This window comes from Sander vitreus, chromosome 15 (genome assembly GCF_031162955.1).
Source record: "Sander vitreus isolate 19-12246 chromosome 15, sanVit1, whole genome shotgun sequence".
Taxonomy (NCBI): domain Eukaryota; kingdom Metazoa; phylum Chordata; class Actinopteri; order Perciformes; family Percidae; genus Sander; species Sander vitreus.
The window spans coordinates 28,461,068-28,482,235 of NC_135869.1; the positions used below are offsets into that span (position 1 = coordinate 28,461,068).

The following is a 21,168-nucleotide window of genomic DNA, read 5'->3' on the forward strand; positions in this document are numbered from 1 at the left end:
ACACCCCCCCTGGCCCTGATTGGTCCATCTGAACAGTTAGACACCCCCCCCCCTGGCCCTGATTGGTCCATCTGAACAGTTAGACACCCCCCCTGGCCCTGATTGGTCCATCTGAACAGGGAGCTGTGGATTGTTGTAAATCTCTCTCCAGGCTGTAGGTGGAGCCAGAGGAGCTGATTATTTTAATGACCTGCTTCCTGTAGTTCTACTGGAACATCGGGTCAGTTTCAGCAGATATGACAGAAAGGGAGTTTAAGAAGTCTCACCTACTGCAGCTTTGAATTGGTACATATGTTCAGAAGGTGAACTACTCTGCGATGTCGATGGCCAGATCCTTGATGAGATGTCCAACGATAGCGTAGGCCACTCCCACCACCACCAGGGCGGCCATGAGCACGTAGACTGCGGCCTTGGGCAGGGGGATCATGTCCCTCATTATGGGCTTGTACTGCCGGTACAGAGGGTCCTCCAGGGACGCCGGGTATGGGTATGCCTGGGCTCCAGCGGTCATGTTCAGGTTGGGGAAATTATAGGCGCTCATGATGATGGGATTGTGTTGCTCAAGCAACCCGAGAATGACTGTTCTGGCTTCTTCCTCCTCACTCAGAGCGGGAGAGAGAAAAGCATGATGGGAGCACGAGAGGTCTCCAGACCTGCGAAGGAAACAACAGAAACATGGGTAAGGGAAAGCACGTCCAACCTTATTTTATATACATCTTCTAACAAAAGGACAGGAGTTTTTACAGAAGGACATAATGACATGGAACAGATTCTCAACACTCGGGGAAACTAGTGACTAAAAGAATTTTAACTTCCAACCTTAGTTTGAAGCTCCAAGTCCATCCAAATGTTGAGTAAATATTTCTTCTTGGTTTCCTGAATTGCAGGAGTATAGCTGCTGTTGTGTCTCTCTCTCTGTCTGTCTGTCTGTCTCTCTGTCTGTCTCTCTCCCTCTCTCTCAGTCTGTCTGTCTCTCTCTCTCTGTCTCTCTCAGTCTGTCTCTCTCTCTCTCTGTCTCTCTCTCTTTCTCTCTGTCTCTCTCTCAGTCTGTCTCTCTGTCTGTCTGTCTCTCTCTCTCTCTCAGTCTGTCTCTCTCTGTCTGTCTGTCTCTCTCTCTCTCTCAGTCTGTCTCTCTCTCTGTCTGTCTGTCTCTCTCTCTGTCTCTCTCAGTCTGTGTCTCTCTCTCTGTGTCTCTCTCTGTGTCTCTCTCTCTGTGTCTCTCTCTCTGTCTCTCTGTCTCTGTGTCTCTCTCTCTGTCCCTGGTGCTGAAATGAAGTGCACCCTCTGCCAGAAGGTAGGCTACAAACTGTCAGCTCCGCCCACTTGGATCACTCGTCCACTCCCCTCTCTCTCTCACACACACACACACACACACACACACACACACACACACACACACACACACACACACACACACACACACACACACACACACACACACACACACACACTTATGTGTAATGCTGCAGTCTTAACTCCCTTAATTCCCTAAATTACTGAGAAGTGGCCTCGTAGGAATCAATCAAGGTATTTTGTGATGCGTCGACGGCTGAGTTGTTTACGGTTTCCTTGATGACCGACAGACTCTCTGGAGGGAAATATAGGTGACATCATGGAAATGGGTCAACTCACTGAGGTTATAATGCAGATGATTATCTGAGATAGGAAGCAGACAGCCGCCTTCTTTCTCTCCACATTTGAGATCACAAAAGGAACCATAATTATTAATATTTCATGTGGATTAGACTTTATAAGACGATACTGAGTGCATTTTAATCTGATTTCTTTCTATGGAAACCTTACGACACAAAACACAAGTTGTCACGAGGGGGGGGGGGGGAGATGACTGGCAGCAGCTCTCTCACAAAGGTGAGAGCTTTCCCTTAATAGATAGACAGGAGAGGAGGGGGGGGTAGGACACGCAGCAAAGGTCTCTGTCTCTCTCTCTGTGTGTCTCTGTCTCTCTCTCTGTCTCTCTCTCTGTCTCTCTCTCTGTGTGTCTCTGTCTCTCTCTCTGTCTCTCTCTCTCTCTCTCTGTCTCTCTCTGTCTCTCTCTGTGTGTCTCTGTCTCTCTCTCTGTCTCTCTCTCTGTCTCTCTCTCTGTGTGTCTCTGTCTCTCTCTCTGTCTCTCTCTCTGTCTCTCTCTCTCTCTCTGTGTCTCTCTCTCTATGTCTCTGTCTCTCTCTCTCTCTCTCCCTCTGTCTCTCTCTCTCTCTCTCTCTCTCTCTATGTCTCTGTCTCTCTCTGTCTCTCTCTCTCTCTGTGTGTCTCTCTCTCTCTGTCTCTCTCCCTCTCTCTCTGTCTCTCTCTCCGTCTCTCAACACAAACAACAAAGGGTTGAAAACACACTGAATTGCCTTTCCTGTAACTGTTTTCTCTGAACAGAGAGCGCCATCTAGTGAGAGCAGAAAATAAAGACAATGGTCTTTAACCCGCTAACACTCAATAAAGTGTTAAAAATGTTGGAGAGAGCAACAAAAACGGCTGAAATCTTGTCTTTCACAGAAGACCAAAGGGCCCTAAGCGCCGCGCAGATCACGCCGATAGTAATGACCACAGAGACCCAAAACAACCCCAAAAGAAAACAAAGGGGACCAAAAAGAGACAAAATCCCACAAAGAGACAGAAAATTTATGAAGCAATTGCATTTTTTTTATTTAAAAATGTCACATTTTCTTCAGGAATGAAGCTGAAACCGAATAGCCGGCCAAATACACGCGCACCTAAGTCTTCCACAAAGCGATGGAAAACATTGCATTTGTCTCACCAAACTGCAGATTCCAAGTAGCCTACATTTCATTCATGATTGATGGAAACACCAACATTTGGGGGCAGTGTAGGGGGATCCATTTGGTAATCTTTAAGACCCTTTCACATGACACGAGCGTAGAAAATGCTCCTTTAAGGTGTGGACACCCCGACCAGACGGCCGTTACACCCCGACCAGACGGCCGCTACACACCGACCAGACGGCCGTTACACCCCGACCAGACGGCCGCTACACACCCACCAGACGGCCGTTACACCCCGACCAGACGGCCGTTACACACCCACCAGACGGCCGTTACACCCCGACCAGACGGCCGTCACACTGACCAGACGGCCGTTACACACCAACCAGACGGCCGTTACACCAACCAGGCGGCGCTACACCTCCGACCAGACGGCCGTTACACCAACCAGACGGCCGTCACACCCTCCGACCAGACGGCCGCTACACACCCACCAGACGGCCGTTACACCCCAACCAGACGGCCGCTACACACCCACCAGACGGCCGTTACACACCAACCAGACGGCCGTTACACACCCACCAGACGGCCGTTACACCCGACCAGACGGCCGCTACACCCACCAGACGGCCGTTACACACCCACCAGGCGGCCGTTACACCCCAACCAGGCGGCCGTTACACACCCACCAGACGGCCGTTACACACCAACCAGGCGGCCGTCACACTCCCCACCAGGCGGCCGTCACACCCGACCAGACGGCCGTTACACACCAACCAGACGGCCGTCACACACCAACCAGGCGGCCGTTACACTCCCGACCAGGCGGCCGCTACACACCACCAGACGGCCGTTACACCCTCCGACCAGGCGGCCGTTACACCCCGACCAGACGGCCGCTACACACCCACCAGACGGCCGTTACACCCCGACCAGACGGCCGTTACACACCGACCAGACGGCCGTTACACCCCGACCAGACGGCCGTTACACACCAACCAGACGGCCGTTACACCCCGACCAGACGGCCGTTACACACCCACCAGACGGCCGTCACACCCCGACCAGACGGCCGTTACACACCCACCAGACGGCCGTTACACCCCGACCAGACGGCCGTTACACACCCACCAGACGGCCGTCACACCCCGACCAGACGGCCGTTACACACCAACCAGACGGCCGTTACACACCAACCAGACGGCCGCCACACCCTCCGACCAGACGGCCGTTACACACCAACCAGACGGCCGTCACACCCTCCGACCAGACGGCCGCTACACACCCACCAGACGGCCGCTACACACCAACCAGACGGCCGCTACACCCCCAACCAGACGGCCGTTAGACACCAACCAGACGGCCGTTACACCCTCCGACCAGACGGCCGTTACACCCCGACCAGACGGCCGTTACACCCCAACCAGACGGCCGTTACACACCAACCAGACGGCCGTTACACCCCAACCAGACGGCCGTTACACCCCCACCAGACGGCCGTCACACCCCGACCAGACGGCCGTTACACACCGACCAGACGGCCGTTACACACCAACCAGACGGCCGTTACACCCCCACCAGACGGCCGTTACACCCTCTGACCAGACGGCCGTTACACACCAACCAGACGGCCGTTACACACCAACCAGACGCCGACCGTCAGCAGTAAAGCCAGTGGGACTGATCAGTCTCCCCGAGTTGGTCCAAAAAGTTCCTCAGAACACCGACGAGACGTAATACGTCTCCATAACAGCAGGCGGCGCTCATCTGTATTGTCGCCTAAAAATGAAAACCGGCAGCTGATTGGACAAACGCGTCACGTGGGTCTGGCTGCTCCAGAAACTCAAAGCCAGACCATCATGGCGTCTCGTTCAGAATACAATCTCATATTGTCCTAAAATAGTTCACCGTAACGTGTTTCTGGAAACATCTGAAGAGAGAAACAGGCCGTGCAGCTGCTGAATCTGTCTTCATTTCAGATCAACAAAGGTCAGTTTAGAAGACTTTGAGAAGCTTAGTCACGCTCATCCTGCTCCCCGTTTCCTGGTGAGTCCTGACTGTCCTGTCTCTGACTGAACATGTCAGGTCGGCCTAAATAAAGGCCGACAGCTGCTCCAACGGACGACGGCACGAACACACCGACCAGACTGGAGTCCCCGACCTCGCCAGACTGTCAGACGGCTGATTATCGGGTTGGTGTGTCAGGACCTTTAGTTGTCCAGGACGTGAAGCGAGGTAGAAATGGAGAGAGAAGGTTTCTAAGTGAGAGATGAAAGAGACATTTGGGGAAACTTAAATAACTTTTTATTTATTTAAAGCTCTGACCAACATCCTTGACCTTTTGGCAAACCATGCATGTTTTATTAGAGCTGCAAAGATTCATCAATTAATCGACAACTATTTTGATAATCGATGAATCAGTTTGAGTTATTTCTTATGAAAATAAATTAAGAAATTCTCTGATGTCAGCTCCTTAAATGTGAATATGTTTTAGTGTCTTCTCTCCTCTGGGACAGGAAACTGAAGATCTTTGAGTTGTGAACAGAACAAGACATTTGAGGACGTCATCTTGGGCTTTTTGGGAAACTGATCTACATTTTTCACCATTTTCTGACATTTTAGAGACCAAACTACTGATCCATTCATCCAGATGGATCTTCTTATTGCTATCCTGTACCAACAAGTCAAAGAGCAGTAACTGGTGTTACGTCTCCTGCCTTGGTTTCTCCTGGGCTTTGGGAAGTTACTTTAAAGTGCCCATCTTATGCTCATTTTCAGCTTCATAACTGTATTTAGAGGTTGTACCAGAATAGGTTTACATGGTTTAATTTTCAGAAAACGCCATATTTTTGTTGTACTGCAACTGTGTTCAGGTCTCTGTTTCAGCTACAGAGTGAGACCTCTCACTGCTGGAACATCTTTGTTGGCAGTCGCACATGCTCAGTAGCTAGGTAAGGACTACATGCTCAGTAGCTAGGTAAGGACTACACGCTCAGTAGCTAGGTAAGGACTACATGCTCAGTAGCTAGGTAAGGACTACACGCTCAGTAGCTAGGTAAGGACTACTAGCCAGTCAGAAGCAGAGTATGAGGGCGTGCCCTGACAGTACCTAGGTAAGGACTACTAGCCAGTCAGAAGCAGAGTATGAGGCGTGCCCTGACAGTACCTAGGTAAGGACTACTAGCCAGTCAGAAGCAGAGTATGAGGGCGTGTCCTGACAGTACCTAGGTAAGGACTACTAGCCAGTCAGAAGCAGAGTATGAGGGCGTGCCATGCTAGCAGCTAGGTAAGGACTACTAGCCAGTCAGAAGCAGAGTATGAGGGCCCTGACAGTACCTAGGTAAGGACTACTAGCCAGTCAGAAGCAGAGTATGAGGGCGTGCCATGCTAGCAGCTAGGCGAGCATTATAACGTGTGTTACAAAGTGTAAAGTGTAAAGCTGGATTAAAACCTATAACGTGCAAAAAAAGATATACAGTATAACACAATAAAGGAAAGGGGAAAAGCCAAAAATCATAATATGAGCACTTTAAGACAACCCATTATTGGGGCGGCCTCTAGCTCACCTGGTAGAGTCCTTGCCAGCGGCCCAGGTTCAAATCCGACCCGAGGCCCTTGGCTGCATGTCATCCTCCCTCTCTCTCCCCCCGGTTTCCTGTCTCTCTTCAGCTGTTCTAAATAAAGGAAAATCCCTAAAAAATATATATAACAATATTGACTCAAGATACTTAGCCACATAATGGATGTCTTGAATGGCCCAAAAATATCATTAACTACACTAAAGGTAGGGCCTTGTGTCTAGTGTCCATGAAAGTCTTTACAATGGATTTGTCTATACAACTCTGAGAAGAAATCTCTGAATAAGAGTATCAAAAATAGCCCTTTTTAAGTTGAAAAATCAACTTCTGAATTAATTACACTTGGCAGAAATTAGTTCAGACACTTGGTTCTTCCTCTCACAATAACGCACTTGAATACATGTTCTAGAAAGCTGATTGGAAACAAACGACGTCACGTATACAGATGAGAATTAGTGTAAATAATCTTCAAACAGCAGCAGAGTTGACTTAGTTAGAGTTAGACAGTATTTCTAGAGCAGGTTTGTGTTGTTTGGGTCTATTTGTCCACAGTGAAGGCCTGCAGTCCTGTGATGGCTCGGCCCAGGATCAGAGCGTGGATATCATGGGTACCTGCAGGACCAGACAGCATCAACAGGTCAAACACAGGTGGGATATAATATCCTCTCTTAAGTCATTTAAAAAGTTGCATACGTAAAATATTTATTCATCACGTTACGCCATTTATATAACCCTACGAAAGGACTAGATAAGACACCACTAAGGTCTATATAAAAGAGACTTCAGATACAGTATTAGGGGACTACTAAGGCCTATATAAAAGAGACTTCAGATACAGTATTAGGGGACCACTAAGGTCTATATAAAAGAGACTTCAGATACAGTATTAGGGGACCACTAAGGTCTATATAAAGAGACTTCAGATACAGTATTAGGGGACCACTAAGGTCTATATAAAGAGACTTCAGATACAGTATTAGGGGACCACTAAGGTCTATATAAAAGAGACTTCAGATACAGTATTAGGGGACCACTAAGGTCTATATAAAAGAGACTTCAGATACAGTATTAGGGGACCACTAAGGTCTATATAAAAGAGACTTCAGATACAGTATTAGGGGACCACTAAGGTCTATATAAAAGAGACTTCAGATACAGTATTAGGGGACCACTAAGGTCTATATAAAGAGACTTCAGATACAGTATTAGGGGACCACTAAGGTCTATATAAAAGCATCCAAAGAGCAGCATGTCATGGGACCTTTAAAGAGTTTCTCCCCCCTCGTCCTCCTCCCTCTCACCTTCGTATGTGTTGACGGCCTCCAGGTTCATGACGTGCCGGATGATGTGGTACTCATCTGCGATGCCGTTTCCTCCCAACATGTCTCTGGCCTGCCTGGCGATGTCGAGGGCTTTACCGCAGCTGTTCCTCTTCAGCATGGATATCATGTCCGGGGCCGCTCTGGTAAGAAAAAACACCACGTTTCTTTTGCGTTAGTTTGGTGAATGGGGGGGGTGGCAACGTCTGTCGTCAACCGCTCCGGGTATCTCCTGGCTCAGAACGGGCCTCTGCAGGGACGAGTATTGAGGCTATGTGTAGACGGAAACGATCTGAAGAGAAAACGCAAAAGTGCCGTTACGTTCTCACTTTTTATTCCGCGTTTAGACGAGCGTTTTGGGGGAAATCTGCGTGCATATGGTGGCGCAAAAGTGTGTGAAATGCAATCCACCAAGTCTGCGCGCCTGCGTAGAACCTTCCTTCTACTTCATTCATACAAAGATATAATGAAATATTTACTAAAATGTGAGGGCTGTACTCAGTTTTATGAGATACTGTATGTTTACGCAAAGTCATGATGTCATGTTGATTTGATTACAATGTCACACAGCTCTGTTTACAGTTTACACTAGTAGATCGTGAAGTTGTCTTCTTTACTTTTTGGCATCGATTAGTCTTCCCAGCTGCAGACAGGACTGCAGGCCGATGGTGATCTCTGTCAGCATGTCCGCCATCTTCTTCTGCATCAGCTGATTCCTCGCCAGCGGCACGCCAAACTGGATTCTGGTACAGAAAACCAAAACATTATACGTTATACTCGTGGTTAAAATGAGTAGAAAGCAACATACTCGCCACTTGCTCGCCACTTGCTCGGTCTCCTTTGTGGTGCAGGGAATTAATTCCCCCAAAGATCCATTTCCAAAGAAAAAAAAAAAGTCCTGCACACAAGTTGTCAACTCTGCATCGGTTTATTTGGTCGGACCTTGTGACAAAACATTTAATTTGGTCAAGGGATGAACTGAATCCAAGAGGGTCAGCCTCTCTCCGCACCGTGTAGCTCCTATGGAGCCATGTTGATGCTACCAAGCCATCACCTCCCGTTAGCATCCCATTGACTGCCATTCATTCTGACGTCACTTTGACAGAGAATACCTTTACATCTGAAGCGTTTAAAGACTGTATTTGTCCGTTGTTTATTTCTAAAGAAACACGACAATGTATAAAAGGCTCCATTACCTTGTAGCTCACGTTATGGCTCCGTAGCAGACGTTTTTATAACAATAGGCTAACGATTGGGTCATAACCACGAGACTTCCTGTCTCATAGTAGAGGAGTTACCGTATAGTACAGGAGAAGCTCTCAGGCAGTTTGGACTTCCATCAGCTGTTTAAGTGTAATGACTAATGTTAACTATCATTTTAGTGATCAATAATGAGCCTGTGTCTATGTTATCTCCTTACATATACCTACGCTCTCCGTCTCTGCTAGATTGGGAATGATTGAGATTTCTCTTGGCACAGCTACCAGAAGACTTCCAACTTTCAGACAGGTTGCTCACGTCACATCTACGTCTTCAAGCTCAGTTGGAGGCTGCTCAGTAACGCTCAGCCATCACCGGGAAAGAGCTTCTAATGTCCTTCACTGGTCTCCGTAGAAGAAAACGGCATTATTTTGTCCACTTATTTAACTGTCTATGACCCAATCCAGATTTTTGGGGTTCTGCTGAATCCTGAATCCCCTGGTTGAGATTCTGCTGAGTCCTGAACCCCCTGGTTGAGGTTCTGCTGAGTCCTGAACCCCCTGGTTGAGGTTCTGCTGAGTCCTCGTCCCGTCCTCAGTCCATGAACACAGTCAACACATTAATGAAGTAAACAGTGACTGTCCTTCCTTTGCCGTACCTGAAGTTGCTGCATTCTGGCTGCTGTCTGTAGATTCCTTCATGCTCAGCTCGTATTCTTCCAGATGTTTCATACCAGATGTTGTAACAGCGGTGATGTTGTGTATTGTTTAGGGTCCTCGCCACCACCAGACTAATCAGCATTGCAGATTGAACATGTAGCTGGACTTGAATGGCCTTCTTTTGACTGAAAGTACTGCCAAACAACCACTTTTTCTGCTCACCAGTTCCATTTCCACTTCCTCTCAGCCTGCTGCATACTGTTCCTGTATGAGCTGTTTTTTTGAGTCTTTAATGACTCTCTAAATCCCTCTCCCTGCCACGGTGCAGTGTGTTTAAAAATAAAATACCTATAATAATATAATACATTTTAAAGCTGTAATTGCAATACCGCAATACCTTGAAACGTGATATTTTTGCTGAAGGTTACCATACATACCGTCAGAATCTTAAACCGGCCCATATCTAATGCAGAGGTGACAAGTGTGTGCAGGAATTTTCGTTTTTCTTTGGAAATCATACTCATGTTTATCAATAAAGAAACATACAAATATCTGTCCAAACGGAACCAGAAATGTGTGCATTTTGTTGTTATTTTTGAGTAAATAATCTATAACATTACACAGACAATTTGGACATCTGACCTGTCGAGTGTGTACTGTCGAGCTGCATGGAAACAGAACTCGGCAGCCCCCAGGGCGCCCCAGGCGATACCGTAACGGGCGTTGTTCAGGCAGCCAAAAGGACCCTGGAACCAGCAGAAGGGGTGTGATGAGCAGTGTGTTGCGTACATTTTCAAGTGTTTAAACCTCTGAAATAAGAAAAGTTCCTAGTTCCTAGATTACCAGTGTGTAACGGTAAACCACGGTAAAAATGCTGAAGATAACAATTCCCTTTTTCATTTAAAATATCATTATTATCTCGGTGGATAACGACGGTGTGGATACCACGTGTTCCCGGCTTCATCCCAGTCACCTGAAATTGCAGCGCGGGCGCACTACGTCGCCTCCTAGGGGGGGTACGGTTCATGAAAAAACATGAGCGTGTGTGCGTCTCACGGTCCGTCAGTCCACTGTTAACGTGCACTAACCTCTTCCTGCCGTAGGGCCACTTTATACTCCTATGTTAAAACACTGGAAACGACGAGGGGGATGAGCGTGACAAACGTGGCAGCTGATTGGACGAACGCGTCACGTGGTTCTTGCTGCTCCTGAATTTCAAAACAGACTCTTAATGGTGTCTTGTTCTGAATACGATCCGTTCTCTGAATGCATCCATGATACGACATGTAGTAACGTTTTAAGCGAGAAATAGGCCATACAGTTGCTGAATCTGTCTGTTTTTTTTGATCGACAATCAATCGTTTTTGATCGTCAGATTTTGAGAGGCGAGTGTGGAGTGCTGCTGCTGCAGGTCACGTCACGTGCAGATATGTCAGGTGGGAGAGATGAGGAAGGCTGTAGAGATGAGGAAGACTGTAGAGATGTCAGGTGGGAGAGATGAGGAAGACTGTAGAGATGTCAGGTGGGAGAGATGAGGAAGACTGTAGAGATGTCAGGGGGGAGAGATGAGGAAGACTGTAGAGACGTCAGGTGGGAGAGATGAGGAAGACTGTAGAGATGTCAGGTGGGAGAGATGAGGAAGACTGCCTGGAGCTGGAGGATGCTCCAACTTCACATGTAACGTCAAATACTACTTCATAGTTACTTCATGTTGGAGTTGTAAATAAATCTTCCTGGATCTCAAAGTCAGATATCTCTGGTTCCGGTTCTTCCCGGACGTCTACAGCGGGCCGGTGTTTCAGCAGTCAGTTTTCGATCGTTTTTACAAGCCTGTTGCCTATATTTTTGTAATATAATGAACACTGTTACACTTTTTGAAACTATTTCAGCTTGTGTAGGCCTATCAGTGCTTTCTGAACACATTGAACACACTTTAAATACCGTGATAATACCGAACACCGTGATGATTTTGATATAACCGTGAGGTTAAATGTTCATACCGTTACATCCCTACCCTCCACTCACCCCGAGGCCGGAGACTTTAGGCAGCAGGTTCTCCTCGGGAACCTCCACCTCGTCCATGACGATCATGCCCGTGGCCGATGCTCTCAGGGAGAACTTCCCGTCTATCTTAGGCGTCGAGAGGCCCTTCATGCCACGCTCCAAGATGAAGCCACGGATCTTTCCGTCGTCACATTTGGCCCAGACTACGGCGATATCTGCCACGGGGGAGTTGGTGATCCTGAGGGTGGAAGCAAAGGGGACGATAGGGTGAGTTTCATACAGTACTTTAACTGTGTTTAAGAGCTCCACCATGTGGACAACTTATGTCATTGCTGCTCTCAATAATGTGTAAATGAATAGCCAGATGTGTGTGTGTGTGTGTGTGTGTGTGTGTGTGTGTGTGTGTGTGTGTGTGTGTGTGTGTGTGTGTGTGTGTGTGTGTGTGTGTGTGTGTGTGTGTGTGTGTGTGCGTGTATATATATATATATATATATATAAGGGAATGTGTGCTTGGCCATCAGCTGTGCTTGGCCATCAAGTGGTATTTGAGACTGGACACACACATCTGGCTATTCTATTCGTGTGTGTGTGTGTGTGTGTGTGTGTGTGTGTGTGTGTGTGTGTGTGTGTGTGTATATATATATATAGGGAATGTGTGCTTGGCCATCAGCTGTGTGCTTGGCCATCAAGTGGTATTTGAGACTGGATACACACATCTGGCTATTCTATTCGTGTGTGTGTGTGTGTGTGTGTGTGTGTGTGTGTGTGTGTGTGTGTGTGTGTGTGTGTGTGTGTGTGTGTGTGTGTGTGTGTGTGTGTGTGTGTGTTAGGGATCTTGTCCAGATATTTAGAAATGATGTTGGGGTTCGGGTTGTGCTCGTTCACACCAGGCCTATCTTCATTTAATTTCAACTGGCTATATGATTGGGCCTCTTGTTGCCCGTGTGAGCTGATGACCTCATCTGTTGACATTTCTGAATGTCTTCCTCCAGCTGCTTAATGAAAGCTTCCACACAAACAAACCTACATGTGTCGTTAGTCTGAGAAAGAAATGAGACGTTAACTGACGGGCTCGGACAGAAAAATGCGGCCCGATCCTCACTCTACTACACATGTGCGCCCGCTCCACCAACCGAGCTAACCGGCCACACATTGTGTTGCTTTTTTCAAAAGTTTTTGACCCTTTTTTTTCGACATTCCTGTCACTTTTACGTTTGATGCTTTTTACCCACTAGTACCGACTCATACAACAAGTTTTACACTTATTCTTGGAATTAATGGACACTAAACCTACTTTTTGAGTTTAAAAAGCAGAAATATGCTATAAAAATTTAATAAAACACCCAAAGTTCAATGAAAGTAGTGAACTGATCCTTCATTTTACTTGAGAAGAGCGTTAAATGGAACCATCCATGTTCATTTTTGGCAATTTGGTTAAAAGAAACCCAGATTTCTGATCAAATATGACCCAAAAAACAACTGATGATTTTGATATAACCGTGAGGTTAAATGTTCATACCAGTTACATCCCTACCCTCCACTCACCCCGAGGCCGGAGACTTTAGGCAGCAGGTTCTCCTCGGGAACCTCCACCTCGTCCATGACGATCATGCCCGTGGCCGATGCTCTCAGGGAGAACTTCCGTCTATCTTAGGCGTCGAGAGGCCCTTCATGCCACGCTCCAAGATGAAGCCACGGATCTTTCCGTCGTCACATTTGGCCCAGACTACGGCGATATCTGCCACGGGGGAGTTGGTGATCCTGAGGGTGGAAGCAAAGGGGATGATAGGGTGAGTTTCATACAGTACTTTAACTGTGTTTAAGAGCTCCACCATGTGGACAACTTATGTCATTGCTGCTCTCAATAATGTGTAAATGAATAGCCAGATGTGTGTGTGTGTGTGTGTGTGTGTGTGTGTGTGTGTGTGTGTGTGTGTGTGTGCGCGTGTGTGTGTGCGTGTGTGTGTGCGTGTGTGTGCGTGTGTGTGTGCGCATATATATATAAGGGAATGTGTGCTTGGCCATCAGCTGTGTGCTTGGCCATCAAGTGGTATTTGAGACTGGACACACATCTGGCTATTCTATTCTTGTGTGTGTGTGTGTGTGTGCGTGTGTGTGTGTGTGTGTGTGTGTGTGTGTGTATATATATATATATATGAATGTGTGCTTGGCCATCAGCTGTGTGCTTGGCCATCAAGTGGTATTTGAGACTGGATACACACATCTGGCTATTCTATTCGTGTGTGTGTGTGTGTGTGTGTGTGTGTGTGTAGGGATCTTGTCCAGATATTTAGAAATGATGTTGGGGTTCGGGTTGTGCTCGTTCACACCAGGCCTATCTTCATTTAATTTCAACTGGCTATATGATTGGGCCTCTTGTTGCCCGTGTGAGCTGATGACCTCATCTGTTGACATTTCTGAATGTCTTCCTCCAGCTGCTTAATGAAAGCTTTCACACAAACAAACCTACATGTGTCGTTAGTCTGAGAAAGAAATGAGACGTTAACTGACGGGCTCGGACAGAAAAATGCGGCCCGATCATCACTCTACTACACATGTGCGCCCGCTCCACCAACCGAGCTAACCGGCCACACATTGTGTTGCTTTTTTCAAAAGTTTTTGACCCTTTTTTTTCGACATTCCTGTCACTTTTACGTTTGATGCTTTTTACCCACTAGTACCGACTCATACAACAAGTTTTACACTTATTCTTGGAATTCATGGACACTAAACCTACTTTTTGAGTTTAAAAAGCAGAAATATGCTATAAAAATTTAATAAAACACCCAAAGTTCAATGAAAGTAGTGAACTGATCCTTCATTTTACTTGAGAAGAGCGTTAAATGGAACCATCCATGTTCATTTTTGGCAATTTGGTTAAAAGAAACCCAGATTTCTGATCAAATATGACGCAAAAACAACAGGAGGATTAAACCCTGCAATGACACAATCTGTCTCCGTTGTTCAAGAAACATATCTCGTTATTATTATCATTTCATAGTATTTATTTCTCAGTTTATTTTGTTTATATATCCTCTACTCACCAGGTCTTTGAGCCAGTGAGAGTATAGGTGCGACTGGATGGATTGTACTTGGCTCTGGTTTCCATGCTGCCTGGGTCACTGCCGTGGTTTGGCTCCGTCAAGCCGAAGCAGCCCAAAATCTCTCCACAAGCTGGGAGCGACAGTAAACCAAGAGCTCAGTCACTCATCAGTGGGTTTTTTTTTTATGAATGCATTAAAGTGCTCATGTTCTGCTCATTTTCAGGTTCATAATTGTATTTAGAGGTTATATCAGAATAGGTTTACATGGTTTAATTTTCAGAAAACACCATATTTTTGTTGTACTGCTCATTGCTGCAGCTCCTCTTTTCACCCTGTGTTCAGGTCTCTGTTTTAGCTACAGAGTGAGACCTCTCACTGCTGGAACATCTTTGTTGGCAGTCGCACATGCTCAGTAGCTAGGTAAGGACTACATGCTCAGTAGCTAGGTAAGGACTACATGCTCAGTAGCTAGGTAAGGACTACATGAGCTAGTCAGAAGCAGAGTATGAGGGCGTGTCCTGACAGTACCTAGGTAAGGACTACTAGCCAGTCAGAAGCAGAGTATGAGGGCCCTGACAGTACCCTAGGTAAGGACTACTAGCCAGTCAGAAGCAGAGTATGAGGGCGTGCCCTGACAGTACCTAGGTAAGGACTACTAGCCAGTCAGAAGCAGAGTATGAGGGCGTGTCCCTGACAGTACCTAGGTAAGGACTACTAGCCAGTCAGAAGCAGAGTATGAGGGCGTGCCCTGACAGTACCTAGGTAAGGACTACTAGCCAGTCAGAAGCAGAGTATGAGGGCGTGTCCCTGACAGTACCTAGGTAAGGACTACTAGCCAGTCAGAAGCAGAGTATGAGGGCGTGCCCTGACAGTACCTAGGTAAGGACTACTAGCCAGTCAGAAGCAGAGTATAGAGGGCGTGCCCTGACAGTACCTAGGTAAGGACTACTAGCCAGTCAGAAGCAGAGTATGAGGGCGTGCCCTGACAGTACCTAGGTAAGGACTACTAGCCAGTCAGAAGCAGAGTATGAGGGCGTGCCCTGACAGTACCTAGGTAAGGACTACTAGCCAGTCAGAAGCAGAGTATGAGGGCGTGCCCTGACAGTACCTAGGTAAGGACTACTAGCCAGTCAGAAGCAGAGTATGAGGGCGTGTCCCTGACAGTACCTAGGTAAGGACTACTAGCCAGTCAGAAGCAGAGTATGAGGGCGTGCCCTGACAGTACCTAGGTAAGGACTACTAGCCAGTCAGAAGCAGAGTATGAGGGCGTGCCCTGACAGTACCTAGGTAAGGACTACTAGCCAGTCAGAAGCAGAGTATGAGGGCGTGCCCTGACAGTACCTAGGTAAGGACTACTAGCCAGTCAGAAGCAGAGTATGAGGGCGTGCCCTGACAGTACCTAGGTAAGGACTACTAGCCAGTCAGAAGCAGAGTATGAGGGCGTGCCCTGACAGTACCTAGGTAAGGACTACTAGCCAGTCAGAAGCAGAGTATGAGGGCGTGCCCTGACAGTACCTAGGTAAGGACTACTAGCCAGTCAGAAGCAGAGTATGAGGGCGTGCCCTGACAGTACCTAGGTAAGGACTACTAGCCAGTCAGAAGCAGAGTATGAGGGCGTGCCCTGACAGTACCTAGGTAAGGACTACTAGCCAGTCAGAAGCAGAGTATGAGGGCGTGCCCTGACAGTAGCTAGGTAAGGACTACTAGCCAGTCAGAAGCAGAGTATGAGGGCGTGCCCTGACAGTACCTAGGTAAGGACTACTAGCCAGTCAGAAGCAGAGTATGAGGGCGTGCCCTGACAGTACTCTAGGTAAGGACTACTAGCCAGTCAGAAGCAGAGTATGAGGGCTGCCCTGACAGTACCTAGGTAAGGACTACTAGCCAGTCAGAAGCAGAGTATGAGGGCGTGCCCTGACAGTAGCTAGGTAAGGACTACTAGCCAGTCAGAAGCAGAGTATGAGGGCGTGCCCTGACAGTACTCTAGGTAAGGACTACTAGCCAGTCAGAAGCAGAGTATGAGGGCGTGCCCTGACAGTACCTAGGTAAGGACTACTAGCCAGTCAGAAGCAGAGTATGAGGGCGTGCCCTGACAGTACCTAGGTATGACTACTAGCCAGTCAGAAGCAGAGTATGAGGGCGTGTCCCTGACAGTACCTAGGTAAGGACTACTAGCCAGTCAGAAGCAGAGTATGAGGGCGTGCCCCTGACAGTACCTAGGTAAGGACTACTAGCCAGTCAGAAGCAGAGTATGAGGGCGTGTCCTGACAGTACCTAGGTAAGGACTACTAGCCAGTCAGAAGCAGAGTATGAGGGCGTGCCCTGACAGTACCTAGGTAAGGACTACTAGCCAGTCAGAAGCAGAGTATGAGGGCGTGCCCTGACAGTACCTAGGTAAGGACTACTAGCCAGTCAGAAGCAGAGTATGAGGGCGTGCCCTGACAGTACCTAGGTAAGGACTACTAGCCAGTCAGAAGCAGAGTATGAGGGCGTGCCCTGACAGTACCTAGGTAAGGACTACTAGCCAGTCAGAAGCAGAGTATGAGGGCGTGCCCTGACAGTACCTAGGTAAGGACTACTAGCCAGTCAGAAGCAGAGTATGAGGGCGTGTCCCCTGACAGTACCTAGGTAAGGACTACTAGCCAGTCAGAAGCAGAGTATGAGGGCGGCCCTGACAGTACCTAGGTAAGGACTACTAGCCAGTCAGAAGCAGAGTATGAGGGCGTGCCCTGACAGTACCTAGGTAAGGACTACTAGCCAGTCAGAAGCAGAGTATGAGGGCGTGCCCTGACAGTACCTAGGTAAGGACTACTAGCCAGTCAGAAGCAGAGTATGAGGGCGTGCCCTGACAGTACCTAGGTAAGGACTACTAGCCAGTCAGAAGCAGAGTATGAGGGCGTGTCCCTGACAGTACCTAGGTAAGGACTACTAGCCAGTCAGAAGCAGAGTATGAGGGCGTGCCCTGACAGTACCTCAGGTAAGGACTACTAGCCAGTCAGAAGCAGAGTATGAGGGCGTGTCCCTGACAGTACCTAGGTAAGGACTACTAGCCAGTCAGAAGCAGAGTATGAGGGCGTGCCCTGACAGTACCTAGGTAAGGACTACTAGCCAGTCAGAAGCAGAGTATGAGGCGTGCCCTGACAGTACCTAGGTAAGGACTACTAGCCAGTCAGAAGCAGAGTATGAGGGCGTGCCCTGACAGTAGCTAGGTAAGGACTACTAGCCAGTCAGAAGCAGAGTATGAGGGCGTGCCCTGACAGTACCTAGGTAAGGACTACTAGCCAGTCAGAAGCAGAGTATGAGGGCGTGCCATGCTAGCAGCTAGGTGAGCATTATAACGTGTGTTCCAAAGTGACCACGTTTGTCTCTGAAGTAAAGGCTGGACTACAACAGAGCTGTTTGGAGCAGTTGGTGAACAGTGTTTTCTGTTGGAGATGGTAAGACCCTTTGGGTGGGACTTACCATCTCTCTCTTTTTCACTTTGTAAACCTGTAACATGCACAAAAATATATAACACGATACAGGAAAGGGGGAAAGCCAAAAAGCATAATATGAGCACTTTAATATCTGACAACAGATTGGCACAAAACCATCACTGGAAACCATTTAAATGTACACCTATGTATAGAGAGCGGCAGTCCCTCCCCTCTAGTGGACCACCAAGGGACTTTATTTCAAAAAAACATTTATTGTAGTGAACGGGGAGAGACAAATAATTAGTCTATATCCAGGACGTTCCAGTGCCGCCTGAAATTCTGCCAGATGTCCTTCATTTAGGCCAGATCTCCGTCCCCTTCCTCTGTCTCTGTGTTGGGGTTCTAACCTCTGGTGGATGTGTGAGGACTATGGTTAACTGCTCCTCAGATCTCTGCAGGGTAAATCCAGACAGCTAGCTAGACTATCTGTCCAATCTGAGGTTTCTGTTGCACGACTAAAACTACTTTTAACGTCCACACGTTCCCCCAAAACAAGTTCCTTCCTGAGACTATTTAGCAGAGGCACCGTGGCTCCGTCCGGAGCTTAGCCCCGCCCACGACGATTGTGATTGGTTTAAAGAGATGCCAATAAACCAGAGCACGTTTTTTCTCCCATCCAGGAATGCTGTGTGGACTAGCCAGACCCTCTTCCGCAGCGCTGTGGAGGAGGGTCTGGCAAAGCGAGACTACTCCCCGTTCACTACGGTACATATTTCTCCCGAAATAAAGTCCCATGGTGGTCCACCAGAAGGGGAGGGACTCCGCCTCTCTATAGTTGACAGATGAACTGACTGACAAAACACTGTTGTTGGTGTTTTCTCTGTCTTCTTACCCAGCTTGGGGAGGTACTTCTGTTTCTGCTCCTCGGTGCCGTAGGCGTTAATGGGGTGCATGACTAGGGACGACTGCACGCTCATGACTGAGCGATACCCGCTGTCCACTCGCTCTACTTCTCTGGCGATCAAACCGTAGGCCACATAGCTGGTGCCAGCGCAGCCATAACCTTCATATCAAACACAGGAAGAGCAGTCAGTGATATTAAATTAACATAAGAGTCTAAAGCAGAAGTGTCAAACTTATTTTCACTAAGGGCCACCCTGGAAAATGAAAATCACATCAAGGGCCAGAAATATACACAGGTTTCCTGTTTACAAACATTACTGCGTGCGTGCGTGCGCATACCAGAGGCAGAAAGCCAGATTGGTAAACTGGTCCACTACTGCAACAACCTGAAGTATTGAAGCTTTCCTCGTTCCTTGTTTGTATATAAATAAGACTGACTGTCCCCCTGACTGTAACCCTCTGGTTGGTAAAATAATGGCCAGGATTTCGGGGAAGAGGTACGATATGTGTGTCTCCATTTCAAACATCGCTGCAGGTTGACTGGTTTTGCAGCAGAGGTTGATTGTGGGCGAGAGGGCGACAACACTGTCCTGGTTAGCTCGTCGAAACTCTACTGCCGCTGTCTCGGCAATGTTAGCTAATGTCCGCTAGCATACGTACAGGCTAACTGTAGCCAGTTAGCTTTGTGTGTAACGTAATAAAAACCCACCCATCGCGTAGGAGCGAAGCTTAATATTTCATTCAATAAAATGATGGTACAAAAGGAGCATAACGCCACAGGTCTTATGTTGACAACGTGGACGCAGATATAAGAAACTCTGAAGGCAGTCCTAGTATTTACCTAGCAGGCTAGGCTAACGCTGTTGCGCTAACGTTAGCAAAACATCGGCGTAGCTTTAGCTAGCTAGCAGTCTAAACTTGTCTCGAGTCCGGACTCGAGTACTACAGCCCTGACAGGTAGATATCACTTAGCTGAACAACTGAACAAGCTGATTGATCCAATGGGTGCCTGACTCTTACATATGACTCCAATCTGCCCTTCTTATGGCTTGAGGCCATAACCTCCGCTGGTTTTTGGGAAAAGCATGCTTCCCCCTAGGTATGTTAAACATCAGGCACCCAGCACTGGCTCTGTTTGTACAATTAACCATGCAACAACTCCTCGGCATTTGGACTTTACATTATGCTACTACTACTAGCTACACGAAACACGTCTTCTTTCTGCCTCCCGGTTGGGTGCGCAAGCAGTGATGACGTTGCTGAGAAATCCGTGTATAGACTTTGAGATGCCTTTATTGAGAAAAGTCAGATATCTTTGACTGTATTACTGCATGTTGCTGGTTTTTTTGGGCTGTTTGTGTTAGGCCTGCTGCTCCTAGGTAGCTTCTCTGTCTCTCCTCTCTCCCTCCCTCTGTCTGTCTGTCCTAATTGCAGGAGTGGAGTCTGGTGTGCAGGAGTCAGGCTTCCAGCTGCCTCTCATCTACCACAATCAACCTCTGCTTCATATACCCGGTCATAGACCTTTTTCACAGCAGACATGTTGACATGTCATAGTAGGAACAGCACAGTTTGAGAGAAAAACCTGAGTTTGAGACATGTGGTCTACAGCAGTAAATGATTGAAAGTTAGGAAATAAAGCAAGATTCAAAGGGCTGAAACCTTCATATAGACGTATTTCTCAAAGACAAACACAGGTGCAATGTGCACATGGTCAAAGTCATGTATGTGAGAGAAATGTGGCTGCCTGTTTTACAACAGAAGTAGGGTTAAACTTACACGCTACAATACACTATCTGTATAAAGCCCTATTCTTACGGGACTAATAATACCCTCTAGGAATTTCTAGCAACTGCGTGGAGGACGGGTGGGGACGGTGTGCCGACAGTTTTGTTGTCATTACTTAAAATTCCTCATGGGGGCGACAGAAACTACGCACTATAGCTTTAAGTCATCCAAAAATAACGAGTATATACGTATGTGTAATTGCCTCTACAACATACCTGTAGTGAACAGTGTTCCTGTTCAGACTCACCTTTAATGGTTGGGCCTAAGACCCCCATCTCGCCCATCTCTGACACAATTTCCCTGTGGAAGACTGAAAAAAACAAACACAACAAACTGTAACGTGACGTGTCAGAGGAGTGACGCTGCTTTATTTAAACTAAACAGCAAACTGACAAAGTGGTCATTTTGATGCATACATTAAATGTAAAGATCTCGTGAATAATCTGTGAGTTATAGACACCTAAACATGGACATTATGCATGCAAAGTAAGGATGTAACACTGTGGATCGGTTAAAAATGGATATATACTA

At 47.5% G+C, this 21,168-nt stretch overlaps 2 protein-coding genes across 2 annotated transcripts in view; both read right to left on the reverse strand.

Annotated features, from left to right (window-relative positions):
* Nucleotides 1–243: 243 nt before the first annotated feature.
* LOC144530751 (uncharacterized) lies at nucleotides 244–1,719 on the reverse strand. The gene is made up of 3 exons (XM_078270460.1): nucleotides 1,633–1,719; nucleotides 820–953; nucleotides 244–653 (listed from the first exon to the last, which is right to left on the reverse strand). The coding sequence occupies exons 1-3, from the start codon at nucleotides 1,717–1,719 to the stop codon at nucleotides 308–310; spliced, it is 567 nt and encodes a 188-aa protein (XP_078126586.1). The 3' UTR covers nucleotides 244–307.
* A 3,300-nt stretch (nucleotides 1,720–5,019) lies between these two features.
* The window catches only part of LOC144530753 (glutaryl-CoA dehydrogenase, mitochondrial-like), a 23,229-nt gene continuing 7,080 nt past the window's right edge, over nucleotides 5,020–21,168 (reverse strand). Inside the window, exons 2-10 of the mRNA XM_078270461.1 lie at nucleotides 20,885–20,947; nucleotides 18,842–19,012; nucleotides 14,537–14,666; nucleotides 11,514–11,730; nucleotides 10,131–10,234; nucleotides 8,247–8,372; nucleotides 7,612–7,772; nucleotides 5,899–6,922; nucleotides 5,020–5,841 (exon numbers count right to left, since the gene is read on the reverse strand). Of these exons, the coding sequence (XP_078126587.1) occupies nucleotides 6,849–6,922; nucleotides 7,612–7,772; nucleotides 8,247–8,372; nucleotides 10,131–10,234; nucleotides 11,514–11,730; nucleotides 14,537–14,666; nucleotides 18,842–19,012; nucleotides 20,885–20,947 (1,046 nt within the window). The 3' untranslated portion in view covers nucleotides 5,020–5,841; nucleotides 5,899–6,848. The remainder of the gene's footprint in view (nucleotides 5,842–5,898; nucleotides 6,923–7,611; nucleotides 7,773–8,246; nucleotides 8,373–10,130; nucleotides 10,235–11,513; nucleotides 11,731–14,536; nucleotides 14,667–18,841; nucleotides 19,013–20,884; nucleotides 20,948–21,168) is intronic.

Bases quoted from the DNA above. Each gene is read 5' to 3' on its own strand.
- LOC144530751 (XM_078270460.1), bottom strand. From the start codon at position 1,719: ATGGTTCCTTTTGTGATCTCAAATGTGGAGAGAAAGAAGGCGGCTGTC. The intron at 954-1,632 runs GTGAGTTGACCC...AGACTGAGAGAG, and splicing joins TCATCTGCATTATAACCTCA to AGGGAGAGAGACAGACAGAG. The intron at 654-819 runs GTTGGAAGTTAA...TTTCCTTCGCAG, and splicing joins ACTTGGAGCTTCAAACTAAG to GTCTGGAGACCTCTCGTGCT.